This window comes from Rhamphochromis sp. 'chilingali' (genome assembly GCF_963969265.1).
Source record: "Rhamphochromis sp. 'chilingali' genome assembly, chromosome: 7".
Classification (NCBI taxonomy): Eukaryota; Metazoa; Chordata; class Actinopteri; order Cichliformes; family Cichlidae; genus Rhamphochromis; species Rhamphochromis sp. 'chilingali'.
Window position 1 is genome coordinate 40,333,861 of NC_137934.1, and position 20,489 is coordinate 40,354,349.

General features: G+C 44.5%; 1 protein-coding gene and 1 long non-coding RNA gene across 5 annotated transcripts in view; one reads left to right on the forward strand and one right to left on the reverse strand.

Annotated features, from left to right (window-relative positions):
• Positions 1-20,489, forward strand: part of slc41a2b (solute carrier family 41 member 2b) — a 39,972-nt gene that overhangs the window by 4,982 nt on the left and 14,501 nt on the right. For all 4 annotated transcript variants that reach the window (XM_080886239.1, XM_080886241.1, XM_080886240.1 and 1 more), the window contains exons 4-10: positions 1,595-1,666; positions 2,218-2,362; positions 2,503-2,649; positions 6,955-7,102; positions 7,550-7,629; positions 16,976-17,107; positions 17,536-17,684. In XM_080886239.1, coding sequence (XP_080742365.1) covers positions 1,595-1,666; positions 2,218-2,362; positions 2,503-2,649; positions 6,955-7,102; positions 7,550-7,629; positions 16,976-17,107; positions 17,536-17,684 — 873 coding nt within the window. The remainder of the gene's footprint in view (positions 1-1,594; positions 1,667-2,217; positions 2,363-2,502; positions 2,650-6,954; positions 7,103-7,549; positions 7,630-16,975; positions 17,108-17,535; positions 17,685-20,489) is intronic.
• Positions 4,954-5,609, reverse strand: LOC308399179. Its single transcript, XR_013972083.1, has 2 exons — positions 5,214-5,609; positions 4,954-5,130 (listed from the first exon to the last, which is right to left on the reverse strand). It is a non-coding gene; the product is annotated as an uncharacterized lncRNA (long non-coding RNA).

Consider the following 20,489-nt stretch of genomic DNA (forward strand, 5'->3'; position numbering starts at 1 on the left):
ATGCTGATCTGACATCATGAGTAGTGCACAGGTGTACCTCAGACTGCCCACAACAAAAGGCCACCCTGGAATGTGCAGTTTTGTCTCACAGCAAAATGCCACAGATGCCACAAGCAATGAGGGAGCGTGCAATTGGCATGCTGACAGCAGGAATGTCAACCAGATCTGTCGCCCGTGCATTGAATGTTCATTTCTCAACCATAAGCCGTCTCCACAGGCGTTTCAGAGAATATGGCAGCACATCCAACCGGCCTCACAACCGCAGACCTCGTGTAACCACACCAGCCCAGGACCTCCACATCCAGCAGGTTCACCTCCAAGATCGTCTGAGACCAGCCACCCAGACAGCTGCTGGAACAATTGGTTTGCACAACCAAACAATTTCTGCACAAACTGTCAGAAACCGTCTCAGGGACGCTCAACTGCATGCCCGTCGTCCTCATCGGGGTCTTGACCTGACTCCAGCTCGTCGCCGTAACAGACTTGTGTGGGCAAATGCTCACATTCGATGGCGTCTGGCACGTTGGAGAGGTGTGCGCTTCACGGATGAATCATGGTTCACATTGTTCAGGGCAGATGGCAGCTGAGAATGTCCCAGTTCTTGCATGGCCAGCATACTCACCGGACATGTCACCCATTGAGCATGTTCGGGATGTGCTTGACCGGCGTATACGACAGCGTGTACCAGTTCCCACGAATATCCAACAACCTCGCACAACCATTGAAGTGGAGTGGACCAACATTCCACAGGCCACAATTGACAATCTGATAGACTCCATGCGACGATGTGTTGCACTGCATGAGGCAAATGGTGGTCACACCAGATACTGACCGGTTCTGGGTCCCCAGACCTCCAATAGCGCAAAAAACTGCACATTCCAGGGTGGCCTTTTGTTGTGGGCAGTCTGAGGTACACCTGTGCACTACTCATGATGTCAGATCAGCATCCTGATGTGGCACACCTGTGAGGTGGGATGGATTATCTCAATATAGCAGATGTGCCCACTACCACACATTTGGACTGATTTGTGACCGCTGTTTGGGAGGGATGGTTATATTGTGTATCTGGAATGAATTTTAGGTCTCTACGTCCATCCCATGGGGAATGGGAGCAGTAACAAAGGTGTTGCGTTTATATTTTTGTTGAGTGTATATCTACGTGTGTGTGTGTGTGTGTGTGTATGCAAACCAAGTGGCATTTATATACAGTGTGGAGTGCACAATGTTGAAGTTGTGGTAAGTGAAGGTGAGGTGTCTGTGAAGTGTTCAGCAGCCTGATGGAAAAAGCACATCTTCACATTCATAGCAGTAAATGTGTTTGTGTAGCACGGATGGTTCAGATGGAGAGTGTGACGACTGAAAAGGCCAGACCCAGTGTTTGTGTTAGTCTTTGCTTTTAAGTCTATTTGTTACACCTGGGAAGTTTAGTACTCTTTGGTTTTTGCAGGGAAACCCACAATATGAAATACTGGGATTAAATGGGACCACTTTTAAGTTTCTAGCATTTAATCAATTTAGTGTCAATCCTGGAAAATAAGTGGCATTTCCAACACAGGCTTTACTCTGTAAAATAACTCTTCCCATCCCAACTCAGGTCAATGTGGGCAAGATGGATTCTCCCATCGAGAAGTGGAATCTAATCATAGGGAACCTGGCACTGAAGCAGGTAATGGCTCACAGTGGCTGTCTCATTGTAGAGAGAACACTTTCATATAAAAACGAATCAATCCTGCATCCTTTGCATTGGCATGAGCTGCAGTTTTATTCGTTTCTCTTCCTTTTTACTGGGAGCAGTTTTTAGAAACACCTTTTACTCAGGTGTTTTTCCCTTTTTGGTCATAACAAAAAACATTAAATTGTATTTTATATGTTGAATGAAATATCACAAATCTTTGATAATATTAATGCAGTGCTATGGCTAATATCCAGTGTGTATATGTTGATACGGTGCACGGACCGTGCGGGTGTTTATTTAGACCAAAGTCTTTGGCTGTGTCGTAAGACCGAGTGCATGCTGTGTTAATATCTACCTATGTACGATAAACACACCACAACATGACGTATGTAATGATAAAGCTACACGCTGAGCCGTTCGTCCTGCATGTAACGTGTCACCAGGAACTATTAGGGAAAAATGGACGTGCACGTGTTGCTGCTAAAGCTCACTTTGTGTCATTAATAAGCAAGTCTGGATCATCTCCTGCCTCTCTGCCCCAGGTTCAGGCCACTGTTGTGGGTTTCCTGGCGGCCGTAGCAGCCGTGGTTCTTGGTTGGATTCCAGAGGGGAAGTTTCAGATGAGCCACGCTGTTTTGCTCTGCTCCAGCAGCGTGGCCACGGCCTTCATAGCCTCCCTGCTGCAGGGTAAATACACACACTGTGACGCGGTATAAGCTGGTAATGCTGCTGCTGCTTCACGTCAGGCCTTTTAACACGCACGTTTTCAGTTGCCTATAATGTGATGGCTGTGAGTAATGTGCTTATCCTCTTGATGTCATATTTAGGTATCATCATGGTGGGGGTAATTGTGGGCTCGAAGAAGACGGGGATTAACCCAGACAACGTAGCCACGCCCATTGCAGCCAGTTTTGGTGACCTCATAACCTTGGCGATCCTGGCCTGGATAAGCCAAGGCTTGTACAAGTGCCTGGGTAGGTCCTACCTTTACTACACTTGCATATGTTCTGACCGCATTACAAGGAGCCACTTTGTTTCACAGTCAGCCAATCGGCTCATTATATTCATAGAACCCATATATTACTGATCCATACTGTGTAGAATTAGGACACCTGTTCTGAAGAACCTTCCGCCTCCACCGAGCTCTGTTCAGGCTGCTGAGCCCATCATGAAAACATCGGCGCATAAATAAAGATTATTGGCGAGCACAGAGGGTGTGCACTTTTAGTTTTACCACAAATTATTAAGAGTGTATAAAATTGTACCTGTGCAAACTTCAATTTTATTTCTTAGCGCCAAATCACAACAACAGTCGCCTCAAGGCGCTTTATATTGTACAGTAGATCGCACAATAAGGTGAATACAAACGCACCTGAGGGGATTATATCAGACATCGCAGCCAAGTAGTCTTTGGTCTTATCTGTCTGTCCACTGACGGCACACATGCTTACATGATAAAATGTCTGTCTTTGTGCCAGTTTATCTGGTAAAAGTCAGTGTGAACATCCATCCGTGCATTCGCCGCACACAGTGATGGAGCTCCATCGCTGCGTATCCAAGGCTGGGTTGTAGAGCCCAGATGAGCCCGACTGAAAGATGTAATCTCTCCAGCGTGTCCTGGCTCAGCCTCCCCCACAGCCACACTTTCCTTCAGCCAAACTTTTTACACCAACATTCTCCTTTGAATATCTTCTTAGGCTCTTGCTTTACTGATGGAACAAGAGAGGATGTCAAATGTACTTTCTTTTGAATAAACTTGCAGATGTACTGTATGGAGATCTGCATTAAAGGGCTCACAGTGACTGCCTAAGAGCCCTCATGCATATGATCATTTATTAGTGGGCCATCACATGCATGAATGCACCTCGGAGTGTTTCAGTCTGAGTGCGGATGTTTAAATTCAGTCATAATATCCAGTTCAAATATGCTTCATGTGGTACTGTAGAGTCATACACTCCCGCAGTCGGCCAGCAGGGGTCCTTCCTGTCTCACTCTGTAAGAACATCAGCCTCCAGTTTCAGGACAGACCATCTCTCTTCCTCCTGACATGCGCTCCACATGTTTAATTCATGTGACAGCAGACCTGTGCTGCACCACCTTGTATTACTCAGTGCAGCCACATTAGAAGCGTTTTCCTTTGGAAACCATCTCATGCTAATTAAACCCGTCAGGTCTAATTGCTGAGCACAGATGTTCTCCATTATAAAAGGAATAGTTTAGTGCTGGGAGCTAAATTTCTTAAGCACACTTCAGATTTCCATGGCAGGGCAGTGAGGCTGTCTGGCTGTGTCGCTCACACTGGCTCTCTTGTTTTTGAGCCCAGCAGACACCTGCCCACTAAACTCAAACTAACGGTCAGTTTACTCGCAGATGATGAAAACTGAAATCGCTCGTCTGTCTGTTCTCGTAAGAAAAGCTAAAGCGAGAGTCATTTAGAGGCATTGAGGGAAACAGCCAAGTAGAGACGCAAGCGAGACATTGCAGCTGTAGGAATCATGTGGAGTCCTCTTGGGTTTATTTATAGTGCTGTTAACCAACAGGATTGTTACAGAGTGCTATACTGAGAGGGCTCAACAATGGATGAGAGCAGCGATAATGTGAGTGTGAGATGAAGCACTAACACCAAGAAAAGGGCCCAGAGTTTATGCACAGGTTGTGTTGATACATCGCACAAATTAACAGATGGGTGTTTACATGCCGGCTGCATGTAAACCTGCAGAAAAGCATTCAATGCAACACGGTGCACACCCATGACACGAGGAAGCAGAACTACGATTTTAATGAGTGGGATAAAGGATTTCTCCTTATATGTGAAACCGTTACATTAACGGGTCCAAAGGAAGGTTGGGCTTTGGCCCACAGTCAGCTGAGACTGCTCACTAGGGATGGGTATTGATAAGATTTTAACGATTCCGATTCCATTTTCGATTCTGTTTAACGATTCGATTCCTTATCGATTCTCTTATCGATTCTTTTTTTTTTTAAAAGGAGAACACTAAAGTCGATTAGCTTAGAACTGTGTTTTATATCTTCTCTTTGAACAAGATAGAAATTTAGGAGTAACATGGCCTTACAAACCCAACAGTGAGATCTTAAGAGATCCAGCCTACGGCTCTTCAATGGGGTGTCACAGGGTCCCCAGGAAAAAAAATGTATATGTAAAATAATAAAATAAATATTCTCCTGTAGCAATAACAAAGTTTAACATAAATTATTCTGTAGCAATTACACAAGAATATCCAGTAATGTCCTGCCTACAATTAAACACATGCACTTACCAAAGTGAAATCGGGGGCATCTGCTGTGGCAAATGGGTGCAAGCCTTTGACCACAAACTTAGACACTGCTCGGTGACATTCGTCTATCCTGGCCTGAAAGGAGACGCTACCGGTAGACTGCAGCGAGAACTGCCAGCATCTGAGCCAGCCAGACTCTGTCTCTCTCATCATGGTTATCTAAATGCAACGCACAGTAATAGCAGGTTTTGTAATAAGGTAAATCGCGCTAACATAATGTGCAATGCTAATTGATTAGTTACCTGCAGTATTAACGGGAGAGGACGTGGAAACGCTACCGCTGCTGCTGGGTTGAGCTTCGCTAGTCCGGAGCGGATCAAAAACACGACATTCGTTGAACGCAATCGCGTGTTTTTTGAGCAAATGCTTTTGCATGTTCGTAGTGTTTCCTCCCTTTGATGAAATCTCTACTTTGCAAGTATTGCACGTTGCCCTGTTGTCATCCTTTCTCATAAAGTGTAACCAAACTTTTGAGCGTTTGTGCCGCTCAGGCGCCGTGTTTCCTACTGGGTAAAAGACGCTACTCAACGTGATGACGTCATTCGGGGCGACTGGAATCGATAAGGGAATCGTTTATAAAAGTGGCAAACGATTCCAAGGAATTGAAACAGTGGGAACCGGTTCTCAACAAGAACCGGTTTTCGATACCCATCCCTACTGCTCACGTGAAAGCTGCTGTAGGTTCACCTTTAGATAAGAATGAAGAATTCATCAGTCTGAGTCTTCTTTCTGAGTTGTCTGTTGTGAGACAGACGCTGCCATAGTGCAGGACTTTGTACTCTATGCACCAACTCTAAATGACAGTTGTCCTCTTTCTATATATTTTTCACACTGACTTCAGTACAGTGAAATGCTGCAGTCTCATCCACTTCACCTCATCTATGATAGACGTGAGTCGGACTTGAAATAGTTGAAATAACAGAAGAAGAAAGCAGTTCTTTTGTTTGGTCCCCACCTGCTCAGGTAACCTCGCCACCACGTCTCTTTGCAGGCTCCTTCTTGTTAAACAGGTTTTCTTGACAGCAAGAAAGCAGAACACTTTCTTCTTCTTCTCATTATTATTATTTTCTGCTTGCCCAGTTCATGCTGGGTGCACGACTAGCATCTAAAAACACGGTGGTAGTTATCATCACTCTTTGGAAACACCATTTCTTTCCCAAGCATTAGAAGAATGGAGCCATTTAGATAGCTGGCAGCTGCTCCGTCCCTCTTCCTGGCAGAGTGTCGTAGCAAAATGTATTCCTTCAGGGATGGGCAGGAATATCAATTGCTTGCTCGCAGGTTTATTCACTGAAGCAAGATAATTATTGACACGTGCAACGTCTAAAGGTAGAAGAGTCTAACTGGGACTTTGCCTGTTAGCCAGCTTACTTAGTCTATGTTAACTTGGTGCCACATTTCCAGAGGCTGCTCTGGGGCAAGGCTCCGCTCCAGATATGACTCCGTTTATCTGTTTCACATTTTAAAATCCAAGGCCTACTAGAGCCCGTTGTATCCTGAGCTGGACACCACGCCCTTTCTTTTCTTTAGACCATCAAGATAGTAAATGTGGGACTGCTTGCTAATGACAGTTACTGAGTGCTTGAAATGTTGGAAACATCTGGTGGTGGCTTCATGCAGGTGCTTTAGTCTAATTACCTCTCCAAAATAACTGTTATATTTTAGTTGAAACAAAGACGTTTACTGTTAGAGTCTTAGAGCAAGTGAGAGAAAATATCCGGTGTGTATTTACTGGATGGATTTAGGACTGGATGCCAACGGGCAGAGTCAGCCACAAGTAAAGAATCTTCATTCCTTAAAGTGCTGGAAAAAAGTCCTGTTTGTGGTGCTGAACCATTGTTCCAGCAATCTGGACGTCCCGATGAACAGAATCAACATGTTGGGATTTTCTTACCCAGGTCATTGAGACGTTTCAGGTGTTACTCAGTTTCACCTGAGCAGGAAACGGACAGAAACTAAAACCCAAGTGTGTCTCGTCTGCAGATTCCTATCCGTATGTGTCGTCGTTGGTTTGGGCCTTCTTCATGTGTCTGACTCCGCTGTGGATCGTCATCTCCTCCAAGCACCCCGCCAGCCGCACCCTGCTCTACTCAGGATGGGAGCCCGTCATCACTGCTATGGTCATCAGCAGGTGTGTGTGTGTGTTTAGTCTTCTGAAGGAAAAAGAACAGCTGTCCCGAGTCTGCACCTCCCAGCGTCTGGTTTGCATGATGACTCATCCCCTAAACAAATTGCGGCATCCCAGCACATACACCCTCAGGTCTCCTTGAGCCTGGCGGCCTTACAGAGGAGCCAGTAGGAAGCAAATTACTGTCCCGCTCACTCTCTCTCACTCTCTCCTCTCAACAATCAGTGCTGCTGATATTACAGACCCACACAGGCTGTAATAGAGGAGGGGGAGCTGGGCTGTGAACAATTGAAAAATCCTTCATTCTCTCTGTCCAGTACAGCCATGAAGGATTTTAGTAGCTCTTCTAGAGAAGCACACAAATCCACTGTACACATCACTTAGGTGAAGGTGAGCCTATGCCTTTCCATGCACTCTGAGTTAATGAGCTAATTATGTTGTGCTCTGCAGCATCGGAGGGCTCATCCTGGACAAAACGGTGTCTGACCCAAATCTGGCCGGCATTGTAGTGTACACCCCCGTTGTCAACGGTGAGTATTGACACCGCTTCCTTCTTTTGTTCTGTGCAGCATAGAGGTGTTGCTGATGTGCAGTCGTGTGCCCGGGGGGCATGAACAGACACGGAGGGGCTGGCTAAAGACCAGACCAAAGGTTTTAGTAACAGCTTCTTAAATCCTATTTATAAAACACACACATGAAAAATCCCACTCCTCCTTGAATCTTCCATCCTCTAATTCTTTCAGGATACAGCATTACAGTAGGGTTGGGCGATATGGTGAAATTTTCCGAGAATTTTAAGTCCAATAATCGACGATGGGCGATATATTCGTGCATGTGCAGACTTTTTGATGGGCGGAGCAATGTAATCATGCACGGACTAATTTGTGCGTTTACAACACAGAAGAAGTCCAAACATGGACAAACGAATTACCAAAACAATATAAAGTCGCCACTTTGGGATGAAGGAGGTAAACCTAAGGATGTAACCAAAGCGGTGTGCCGCTTGTGCAGACGTATAGTGCGAGCAGAGGACTCAAAAACGACTAACTTGCATGAGCATGTACGCGTCCACCATCCGAATGTTTTTGTCTGAACGTAGGCACTGCCTTTCTTTCTTTCTGTTATGAGTTTGAGTAAATGAATCGCTGCGTTTGGGCGCACTCTGAGGAGGGTGCATGTGCTCGCAGATGAAAGAGGGTGCTGTTGAAACAGCGCTATTATTCTGTTGACTGCTTCTGTTAGCGCCATCATTATTAGCAAACTTACTCATGGGCAAATAAATAAATCGCTCTTGTACCCACTCTGTGTGTGTGTGTGTGTGTGTGTGTGTGTGTGTGTGTGTGTGTGTGTGTGTGTGTGTGTGTGTGTGTGTGTGTGTGTGTGTGTGTGTGTGTGTGTGTGTGTCACATGGTTGCCATGAGTATTACATGTAGAGGCAGCACAGTGGTGCAGTGATTAGCACTGAGCTCGGTCCCACCACCTGGCTGTGGACTTTGCATGGGTACTCCAGCTTCCTCCCACAGTCAAAGACGTACAGTTAGCAGGGTTAATATTAGTCTAGTGTCTTTATAAGACTACAGTTATAGAGAAAAACACTCAACACCCATCAGACACCATCCTCCCCATGAGCAAGCACTTTGGTGACAGTGGGAAGGAAAAACGTAATTTTAACATCGAGAAACTTCCAGCAGGCTCAGGGAGGGGCGGAGCCATCTGCTGCGACCACTCGCAGAGGTGGGACATGCTTTTTTTCCCTCTTTAATATTGGCACAAATAGAAGTAATATTTCATGTGTCAAATGTTAGTGAATCAGGTCTCTAATATTCTTCACCTGAAACGAACTCCCAGAAATACGTTTGCAACAAGTTCAGTTACAAAAATCTCCGAGTTCCCACCTCTTGCACGCAGTCCTTTGTAAATACCAGCAGTATAGTTTTTAATTACATTTATTCCTAGTTAGCTGTACCACAGCACATTAGTTAATCTGCTCCATAGTGTCTTAGTAAGGTGTACATGCTGCTAGAGCTGAACAGAACCCACCCTTTTCAGAAATGTCCATATCTGGTGTTTCTGCTCCGCTCAACTTAATATGTGCCTTCATCTTTGTTTATGAGCTGTTTCTGCACAGCTGCTACTGTAATAGCAGCTGTGCACGGTACGAGACACCCTGTGAAGTCAGAACAGGAACAGTTTAGGAATAATCGTTATGGGCTTCATGTCCTCAACAATAGATTTGATAGTTACCAACTCAACTTTGTTCTTTCTGTGATGAGAGAGGAAGCGTCACATCCAGTCTGAGTGTAGCTGCTGCTCCTGGCACACCCTGGGGCTACACATGTTGTGGCTGGATGTGTGAACCATTATTAAGATAAAAAGTGAAATAAATAAATAAAAACACATAATTAAACAGACCAAACGAATTAAAATATGCCTCTTTTGATGTGGTCACGCTGAAGGCCTCGAGCCTGAGACATCAGACTCTGCAGTACATACTAACACAGGTAAGTGTAGATGGCTGCTGTTCTGAAAATTCAGTTTTAACAGATTCCTCCTGCTTCCAGAAATGAATTAACGAAGCACTGTATTCATCTCAAAAGTAAAGACACAATTGCGTGACCAAAGAGAAAGGCAGCGATCGACAGGCTGACCTGAGGAGTCCGGCCCATACATTTAAATGCAGGCGTTCCTGCAATAGCCAGCTGGGCGTCCATGCCCCACCAAGCTGCTCTCAAAGTCTGTTTGATCTGTTCCTCTTTTCATCTTATCACATTAAGATGCCTCTGCGTTTGTATGTGTAGCTTCTACCGTTGGCTTTTAAGATCACCTCTGTGATGGTTCACAGACACACTATTAAATAGTAGCTTAAAGGTGCATTACAGCTAAATATGTACCCTCATAAAGCTTTTAACCTGAGACACTGTGCTAACCAACCACAAACAGTTTCTTGGTCCAACAACTGTGTTAGAAAACACGGCGTCATTGAAGCATGGTAATAATGTTGCATGTTGTCACTCTGTGCTATAATGTAGGCTTGGATGTTATTGAATGATCACATTCCCTGAAAGCCATAATTTGGGAACTTATAACTTAGTTTACATTTTTGGCAGAGTTATAAATATGACGGCTTGGCTAACAGCAGTTCTTGTTTTTAATTTAGACCTCGAGCTCCTCCCTCAGCACATTGCTTTCATACTGGAGCAAACCTTTAGTTCTGGGTTGTGCTTTTGATTCTGTGCTGCTTTACTGAACTTATTTATGACGGACATCATTTAATGCAACCCAGAGTGTTTCGTGGCCACATCTCTGTCACAGCCTTTAGCTGGAGCTCCACTTGCTGACTGTGTTGATAAGTGGGCTGAATCAGCAGCCAGGTTCAGTAATGACCTGCTCTTCTCCACATGTAGCAAAGCGCCCTGACGAAGCACATCACAGGGTTTGAAGACTGTCCTTTGAATTAGGAGAAGAACTGTCGCTGCTACCATCAGTTTAGACTTTGGCCTTTCTGTGTTACTGTCAGCTCTTTAACCTATAACGTGCCTTGAAGCAGCTGATGTTGTGATTTAGCAGTTTTTGCAGCTGCAACTCAAACACGTGTGTGTATGCAGGTGTTTTCTTTGCTCTGGCCGCTCAGAGTAATTTAGCAGTATTTAACGTAAAGTAGTGAGACAACACTTAGCAATAATTTTGTCAGGAGGGATGTGTTGCACGTATTTAGTCGCACTGAAAATGAAATTGGAAAAGACCACTACAGGGTCACCTGTGCTATGATAGAAGGTGTGGAAGTGATTTAGATTAAATGGATCTTGCCTTGTTGGTGCAGTAAAGGTTCCTGGTGGCCAAAGGGCTGCTGTGAAGGCAGACAAATGGCTCTCAGAGGAGACAAAGGCCACATCTAGAAATAATGGAAAAGCTCTCTGCTGGTGTGCTTTGGATTTTCTGTTTTTTCTGCTGTTTTTCTGACAGCGCTTTTTTCAGATCTTAATGAGCAGCAGCATTAAAGCGCATTTGATTTGACTGGAAACGAGCTGCTTAACGTGGAAGTTTGGGAACAGAGAAACTGCTTCTGTTGTTGTTTGTCTCATTTATCCCTCTCAGCTTTATAATTAATGCAGTCTTTGACCCTGGGAGCAGAGATGGAGACAAAGTGTTTCTACACAAGATGGATAACACACTGCAGAGTCTATTTGTCTTTTTCCTCTAGCTGCTCAGTTCCCAGGTGTGAGCGTACGTGAATGTACGAGCAGCGGAGGGACGTGCTCGGTACACACTCCCTGGATAAACGAGGGTTACTAAAGAGCCTCCAGATGCTCATCACCATAAATAAGTTACCTAATGAGACTGGTTTAGGCAGACAGTTGGAATCCGTCTGTCTCCGGTCCTCTTCCATTTCCCCTTACCTTTCCCTCATCACATTTCCCACTGCCAGCGGGCTCAACCGCAGCTGCCAGGGCTCTGGCACCGCCACAACAACAGATAAGCTTTTAATTAAATGCCATTAATGAGAGACGTTTAAGGAGATGGAGTACGAACCTGACTCTAATTGGTTTTCTACTGAGACGTACCCCCGGCACAAAGCAGCTGTGGAACCACTGCGTGTCCGTTTGTGAGCACTGGGACTTTTTGATTTTGTTTGCACCGTTGGGAAAAGAAGCCATCTCCGATTTCAGGAATCGCAGAGCGAGTGCCTCGTGTCTTTTGGCTGATAAAAATGCACCAGCGCTCCTGTCCTAATAAAAGTACATTTGAAGAAAGGGCAGACGGAGCAGAGATGGGGAAAGCATGTGGATGTTTGATTAGCAAAGAGTGGGGGAGGGGGTGTGTAGGGCTTGGTAAGAAGGCAGGTTAAATGAAACATGGGGGAGAGAAAGCCCTCTTTTCCCACACTGACCTCCATTATTTCGTTTTAATGCTTCAGGGTTATTTCGTTCAGTTTAAGCTTAACTATCCTGATACTGCAGGTTTCAAACTGGGTTCTGACATCTTTAGTATCCAGGGAGCGTCTGACGGTTTCCTCTTGTCCGCGTTGTGCGATGCACATCGCAGGGTTTTGTCATCTTTTGTTTCTTTTGATCTGAAATGCGTTTTCAGGTGTGTGTCTTAGAGACTTTTATGTGACTTTGTGAAACGTGCAGATACATTATGCTGCATATTTTTGTACCAGACATCACTGAGAGACAGCCCAGTCTTTAATCTTTGCTTGTCATCTGGGCATATTTGCCTATTTTTCTTTCCTTCTGTTGTTTGCTTCAGGATAAGGTGTCTGCCTTTTTTACATCTAACTCCTACCAATAAGTCATCTTCTCCTTCATCTGTCAGTGTTTTTCTTTCATTATGCTTGTTCTGTATTTGTTTCATTCTGCCACTTTCTCATTTGAATAAACAATATAAATGAAACCTTGAGAAGAGAAGCCAAGATTCGCAGACCTTTGCTGCCACCACCACCACCTCCCTGCAGGCAGAGTGGCCCAGTTGAGAGCAGCACAGACCCCCTGTAGCTTCCACGAAGGTTTGCCGTGGCCCAGACATCCTCATCGCCCTCATTGCTCCTGTCAGACCAAGTGACCTAAATAAGCCAGATTGCCCTCTTAACCACCTTCAGCTAACTCTGCCCCCTGCTGAGGTGGCAAGAATGCCCTCATACCCCAAACTGTGTCGTTGAGGATGTCAGAATCAGTGCTCCATCACATCAACCATAAACGTTATGAAATGTGATCATTTAACATATTTTTGAAATACCAAATTCAGTACTAAAATGAAACTTTCAAATGTATGAAGGTTGGAAAAACACTCTTGGCAAATTGGATGCTTAAATTGTCAGCCTACACATTTCCTTCCCTCCGTCAAACTCTGTGTTAAACATATTTTATCACACCACAAAACGTGTGTTGGAACACAACCAGCCTAAAATTATTCATATAAATATAAAAGTAATTTTTAAAATGGTGAAAAATATTTATCACGTCCTCTGAATAGCTAAAGGCACGTTGGTGACGTAGGCAGATGATTGTTTGGACACAGTTGTACTCACCTGGACTGTACGCTGACCTGCTGCTGTGGTTCTTTACAACCAAACCAATTTATTAAGTCTGACGTAGTTATCCGTTTCATTTTCCAAGTGCTTCTTTCATAAGACAAAGAAGCACAGAGATGATGGAGAACCAGCCCTGCAGGACAGCGTCTCTGGCTGTGGGAGTGTTTCTAATATTCAGTCAGGCTGACAGGCTGACCTGAAGGAGGGAACACAGGTAGTGTTAGCCAAATGTTAATGCCTTGACCCAGAGTGACGGGTGGATCCTGGTAGTGGGTTCAATGTGAGTGGAGTTGCCCCCCACCTTCTTCAAATCTAACAAAAGTGGGATCAAACGTTTGTGCTGCAAAAATGTTTGTTTGTGCTGCTTTCATTTTAAAAATATTAATAAAATAATGTCCTGATGCGTGCTTAATCATCCATTCATCGATTCTGTTCATCTGGACATTTTCAGTGGGAGAAGATTCTCGTCACTCATCCAGTGACTTCTTCAGTCTCAGCTGACAGCCGCTTTCTCCAACCTTATAAACAGGACATGTGCAGTGAAGAGAGATCTTACATCTGTCTCCACTGGCATCCCAGTCACGGAAGCGTTGGAGGTAGTTTGTAAGAGATTACAGGATCACCCCAACCTCAGCAACAGGACCACTCTCAGCACTGATCAGTTGTGTTTGCTTTTGGAAGTGTGTCTTAATTCCACGGGTTACCCAGTTTCACCCATTGTGGCCAATTTGTGCGTGGAGGAGGTGGGAAACCGGGCTTTGTTATCGGTCACGACAGGTGTGTGATGAGCCCTTTCCTCCTTTTTAAAATGGTAGCTGCACAAACATTTGATACCACTTTTGTTAGATTTGAAGAAGGTGGGGGGGCAACTTCACTCACATGTGTGATCACTCTGTCATTCTCACATGGTTTTGGTTTGCTGTGATAAATGCATATGAGTGTACTAGTGCTGGGTGATATGGGGGAAATCTAATATCACAATATTTTTTTAGCTATATCGCTTTTGGTGACCGAGTAGTTGTGGGAACCGACTAGTGTGCAGCGCCCTGTCGTCACCTCCAAACGTTTTCTATACAGTTCCCTTATAGCAGTCAAATAGTGCAGTCACTAATGCTGCTGGTGCTTCAGACAGAATGACAGCAGGACACAGCTTCACAGATGTGAACAGTCCCTCGAGTACGAGCCGCATACATAACTGCATCGACTGCATACACATTAGAGCCCAGTCACTCGCTCTGTCTCTCTGTTGTTTTGGGTGTTTCACATAATATATCCACATGTTGATGAGATCTAACTTTCAGTGCAATCCAAACTCAAACTTGATCCAGCTCTTTTTCCCACAGCAGACAAAGCCAGGCCAGCTGCCCCTACTTCCTGTCTATATTTCTCCACTCTGACACGAGGTTCACATCATCTCCACATTGTACCTTTAAAGAATGGCATGGGATTGTGGCCGACGGAAACGGTGAGGACAGGAATGTGAGGGGACAGATGGCAGAGAGCGTGAACGCTCGTTGTGAAGTGATATCTGTTTACAGGCCCTGTGGGAGGGCTGCTAATGCTCCAGCGTCACCAGGCAGACAAAGAGCTTCAATAGATGGAGTTAAGTGGACATCACCCTGAGGTGGCAGCGGTGTCTAATCTAATATAGTCACTACAAAACGAATTTGGGAGGCTTAACCACGCGGCGTCGCTTCTTGTCCTTTGTATTTGGTTTCCAGCACATGATCACAGTGACCATCCGATGACATGTAGTCCTGTGAACCTTCTGAATAGCAAATACGTGAATTATTTCTGAATAAATCATCCTCCTTCCTGCCAGTTCTCACCTCCCCTGAACACTTCTTTATGTACATAACAGCAGTAGGACTTTGTTCTCTTCTGACCTGCTCTGTGTACACCTGTCTGCTAGCTGGTTCTTCGTGTCTTTGTGTAAGTTCTCCTCTGTGGTTTAGTCACCACGCTGTGGCTACAGGAACAAAAACACAAGAAATGTGTTTGTGTGTCACCTGCTGAAGGAAAGGTGATGCTGAGGCACGTGAATATAACATCAGCATGTTTGTCAGTACAGATGGTGTTTCATATTTCCATCACTGATCATCTGCTAGATGATTAAATGCATGATGAAAAAATCCAAATCTAAAGCATTTTGAAATAAAGAAGATTGGAATCATTTCACTGTCTTGGAAAACATGCAAAATGTGAACATATTGAGAGCTTTGTGATGCAAGAGCAGAAACACCAGGACTCTTTGTTCACTTTGGCAGATAGATCCAGAGGAACATGAGACAAAACTGTTCAGCGATAACCAAAGGAAACCTCACAACCCCCCCGGAGAGGTGCTACATGCTAGCAGGCAGAGCCTTGAGGAAACCGGGGTTGTGCTAGAAACAAACCGATCTGAAAACGTGAACACTGGTAACCTGCTGGTGGTGAAAGCTTTACTTTAAAATGACAGACTCTAATTACAGTATAAGTACTTAGATTTGTAGTTATTTGTTGTAGCGCTCTAAGCTAGCTCTGGCCTTGTAAGTCTCTATAACATTGAAGCAAAACCAGTTTCTGCTAACTTTGGGTTGATGGTGCTGTATCTCAACATGCAGAACTAAGTTCTCAGCAATCGTTGTTCTCTACCTCCGTGATGTAAATGGACAACAGTCCACACAGAATCACAGACACCCTACATGCAGAGTTCTACGAGTTTGTTCTACATTTTTCATTTTGACCTTTCGTGGTACGTACGCAACAAATAGAGTCGACCTTTAACAGAACAGGCGTCTCCTCTCAGCTACAGACATTTTTATCTAATTCTAACAGGTCTCACTGTTCACAATCACGTTTTATTTTTGAAAATCTTGAAAGTGTTAGCGAAATATGTTGCAGAGCTAATGTGTCTTAATTACCCTAAGCTATGCCCACAGGTTTCCAATGTTTAAGCACAATTAAAAATCAAGAAGCATTTAGAAAAAAAGAAGAAGAAGAAGAAGAAGCGCCTTGTTGTCAGTTACTCATGTGCTCTACTTTGCAACCTGAGGTCACCTGTCTGTTTTTTAACAGCACTCCCTGCAGTGTCACAATGCATATCATTTCATAAAGTACATCATGCATTATCATGACTCCAGCAGTGCCTGTTGTTTTACTCTAAAGCAGCAGAATTTATGGTTTTCAGGGTTTTTATCGTTAACTCTGTTTCCCCGCGTCTTTTCCTGTGTTGTAGTTGTGCGTCTTATTTTGAAAGAAATATTTACATGTTACCATAGCGACCAGAGGGCATTAAGAAGCAGAGAGGAGGATGTTACTCTCCACGTTGTTGGCGCAGTTCAGGAGGACGCTGCTAATAAAGTTACACAGTGAATTCATCTTTATTATTATATTTACAAAATACCAGTTTTTGTCTCGGTCGTATCGTTTTATTTTGTTGTATTTATCCGCCACACCTTAAAGGCCGCAGCGTGAAAACATTGTCTGACATTAAACCGTCTGTGGAGCAACAAAGGTTGGGGAGCGCGGCTCTAAATAATATTTGGTACTGATTCTTATAGAGGACTTTTCTACCCTGGAGCACCGAAAGCACTTTATAAACATGCCTCATTCACCCATTCATACAAGCATTCACACTCTGATAGCTGCATCAGAGAACAACTTTGGATATTTGGCATGCAGACTGGAGCAGCTGGTGGTCTGCTCTACCTGAGCTACAGCCACACTTTGGGAGATATGTTAGCACGTTTTTGAACTCTTAAATATTGATGTCTTCTCACTTAGGAAAGGTGAAAAGTAGTGTTTCGTTTCAGCTTCATGCTGTTGTTGAAGTTATGTTGATAACTGCTTTCTGTAACGTGCAGGTATTGGAGGTAACCTGGTGGCTATTCAGTCAAGCAGGATCTCCACCCACCTTCATTTCCACTGTGCTCCTGGGGAAGTTCCCAATGAGGCCAAGGGCTGCTACTACCCCTGCCGCACATTCTGTGGTACAGGTCAGTACACACACACACACACACACACACACACACACACACACACACACACACACACACACACACACACACACACACACACACACACACACACACACACACACTGTTTAATTGGCTTTCACGCACGTATACGTGTTTAAAGTAGGCTTGGATGTCATGTTTTATGATGGTGTCAGAATGATGATCAGGCTCAACTGAAGACTTTGAAACGAGCTTTTAGCCATTCCCCTGGCTCGTTCGTTGTGAGACCCTCTCCTGCAGGCGTAGATTAGCTCTGTGTTTGGAAGAAGCAGTGGGGGCAGCTGGTGGACTGCGTGAGCGGGTACAGTTTGTCACCAGCCTGTGTGTTTTTCATAAAGAATAGAAGAATGTATTTTGGATCCCTCACGTTCAGCTCTAATGTTTTCATCTTGTTTGTATTTTCTCAGGCGCCAATCATCGTTCTGCACAGATGCTCTTCCTTTCGGCCATCCCCGGTCACCTGATTTTCCTCTACGCCATCCACTTCATGAAGAGTGGCCACACAACCCTGACGCCCATCTTTATGTCTGTCTACCTAGCTGCTGCTATGCTGCAGGTGAGTACACAGCCAGTGTAAAGAATTCTAGAATAATCCTTCCACATGAAGCATTTAAGCTCACTGGCTCTTTTTGCAATCCCATCTCAGACCTTAATGCTTTGTTATCAACACCAACAAAAAGGCATTGCTCAGGCTCCTCTGTGATTCCAGTTGTTTAAAGCTGTATAAAGTGACTATATGTGGTCCGACAGGCCGCTTTAGTGACAAAATATTAGGCTCACATTCATCAGTGTACAAAGGCTCTACATCAGTGCTCACCCTGTTGTCTTCAGTTTGCATCAGCAGATTTTTTGCAACATCTACAAAGTTTAAACAGAAGAAATGATAGCATGTTTTTAATCCGCTGTGTTAATTGTATTTAAGAGGGTCAGCGAAAACAGCAACACCTGTGAACCTGTGTGAAAATATTCCGAGTCAGATATAAAAGGAAGATGAGTCTGTGTCTTCCTCAACAGCAGGTGGAGATGCAGGTGTGTGAGTGTTGTGGTTTGAGGCGGTGCCTGAAGGAATCTTATTTTGTTTTGGCAGCAGGTATGATAATTATGAAGGAGCAGCTTGAATTATGATTGGCTGCTTTCACTTCTTAGGTGCATCGTGATCTGTCTTTAAGGTCTGGAATTCGAAGAATTGACTTGGCGTGTGCGTGCGTGCGCGTGTGTGCGTGCGTGTGTGCGTGCGTGTGTGCGTGCGTGTGTGCGTGCGTGTGTGCGTGTGTGCGTGCGTGTGTGTGTGTGTGTGCGTGTGTGTGTGTGCGTGTGTGTGTGTGCGTGTGTGTGTGCGTGTGCGCGTGTGTGTGTGCGTGTGTGTGTGTGCGTGTGCGCGTGTGTGTGCGTGCGTGTGTGTGTGTGTATGTGTGTGCTTGCATGTGCATGCGTGTGTGTGTGTCTCGGACTCTTGCTCTGCCCAAAGGCTTTTTGAGGCTTCCCTAAATCTTTAATGCAGACACAGAACATTAAAATGTAATCCTGGCCACTGAGGCATTGGACACTCTCCAAATCAATTAAGAGCAGAGCCACTTTAAGGATCCTTCAGTCCCAAATAGAACATCAGATGGCAGAGACGACTCTCGGGACTGCAGGAGTAAAAAGTGTTTGTATCCAGCCTTTTTCACATTGAAGTCACCAAAGAAGATGACTGATCTGTTCAAGAGCTGAATCCTGCTTTGTGTGGGTCTTTCTGCACGTCTTCATAGATGGAAGTGTTTTAGGGTACAAATGTTTATTGAAGTAAGATGCAGAAATGGCTCCCAGAAGTACGTGTGCTTTGTCACGAGGTTTCTCCTCGTGCCATATTTAATCATCATTTTACACCGTCATATGGATGGATGCTAAACTCTGTAATATTCAAGAGGAAAATGTTGAATAGTAAATTCATATGATTCAGTTTGCATTGTGTTTGCAGTGCCTGCACACGTTCGTGTCTCAGCCGTTTGAAGAAAATAAAAAAGCCACCGTGCTCCAAACAGCAGACAGACACAGCTGATGACACACTGGTAGCATGGTGGGGCATCTAGTAGAGTTAGAAAGAAGATCAGAAAAAAGGAGCTTAAAGGGACTACAGGGAGTGCAGAATTATTAGGCAAGTTGTATTTTTGAGGAATAATGTTATTATTGAACAACAACCATGTTCTCAATGAACCCAAAAAACTCATTAATATCAAAGCTGAATGTTTTTGGAAGTAGTTTTTAGTTTGTTTTTAGTTTTAGCTATTTTAGGGGGATATCTGTGTGTGCAGGTGACTATTACTGTGCAGAATTATTAGGCAACTTAACAAAAAACAAATATATACCCATTTCAATTATTTATTTTTACCAGTGAAACCAATATAACATCTCCACATTCACAAATATACATTTCTGACATTCAAAAACAAAACAAAAACAAATCAGCGACCAATATAGCCACCTTTCTTTGCAAGGACACTCAAAAGCCTGCCATCCATGGATTCTGTCAGTGTTTTGATCTGTTCACCATCAACATTGCGTGCAGCAGCAACCACAGCCTCCCAGACACTGTTCAGAGAGGTGTGCTGTTTTCCCTCCTTGTAAATCTCACATTTGATGATGGACCACAGGTTCTCAATGGGGTTCAGATCAGGTGAACAAGGAGGCCATGTCATTAGTTTTTCTTCTTTTATACCCTTTCTTGCAGCCACGCTGTGGAGTACTTGGACGCGTGTGATGGAGCATTGTCCTGCATGAAAATCATGTTTTTCTTGAAGGATGCAGACTTCTTCCTGTACCACTGCTTGAAGAAGGTGTCTTCCAGAAACTGGCAGTAGGACTGGGAGTTGAGCTTGACTCCATCCTCAACCCGAAAAGGCCCCACAAGCTCATCTTTGATGATACCAGCCCAAACCAGTACTCCACCTCCACCTTGCTGGCGTCTGAGTGGGACTGGAGCTCTCTGCCCTTTACCAATCCAGCCACGGGCCCATCCATCTGGCCCATCAAGACTCACTCTCATTTCATCAGTCCATAAAACCTTAGAAAAACCAGTCTTGAGATATTTCTTGGCCCAGTCTTGACGTTTCAGCTTGTGTGTCTTGTTCAGTGGTGGTCGTCTTTCAGCCTTTCTTACCTTGGCCATGTCTCTGAGTATTGCACACCTTGTGCTTTTGGGCACTCCAGTGATGTTGCAGCTCTGAAATATGGCCAAACTGGTGGCAAGTGGCATCTTGGCAGCTGCACGCTTGACTTCTCTCAGTTCATGGGCAGTTATTTTGCGCCTTGGTTTTTCCACACGCTTCTTGCGACCCTGTTGACTATTTTGAATGAAACGCTTGATTGTTCGATGATCACG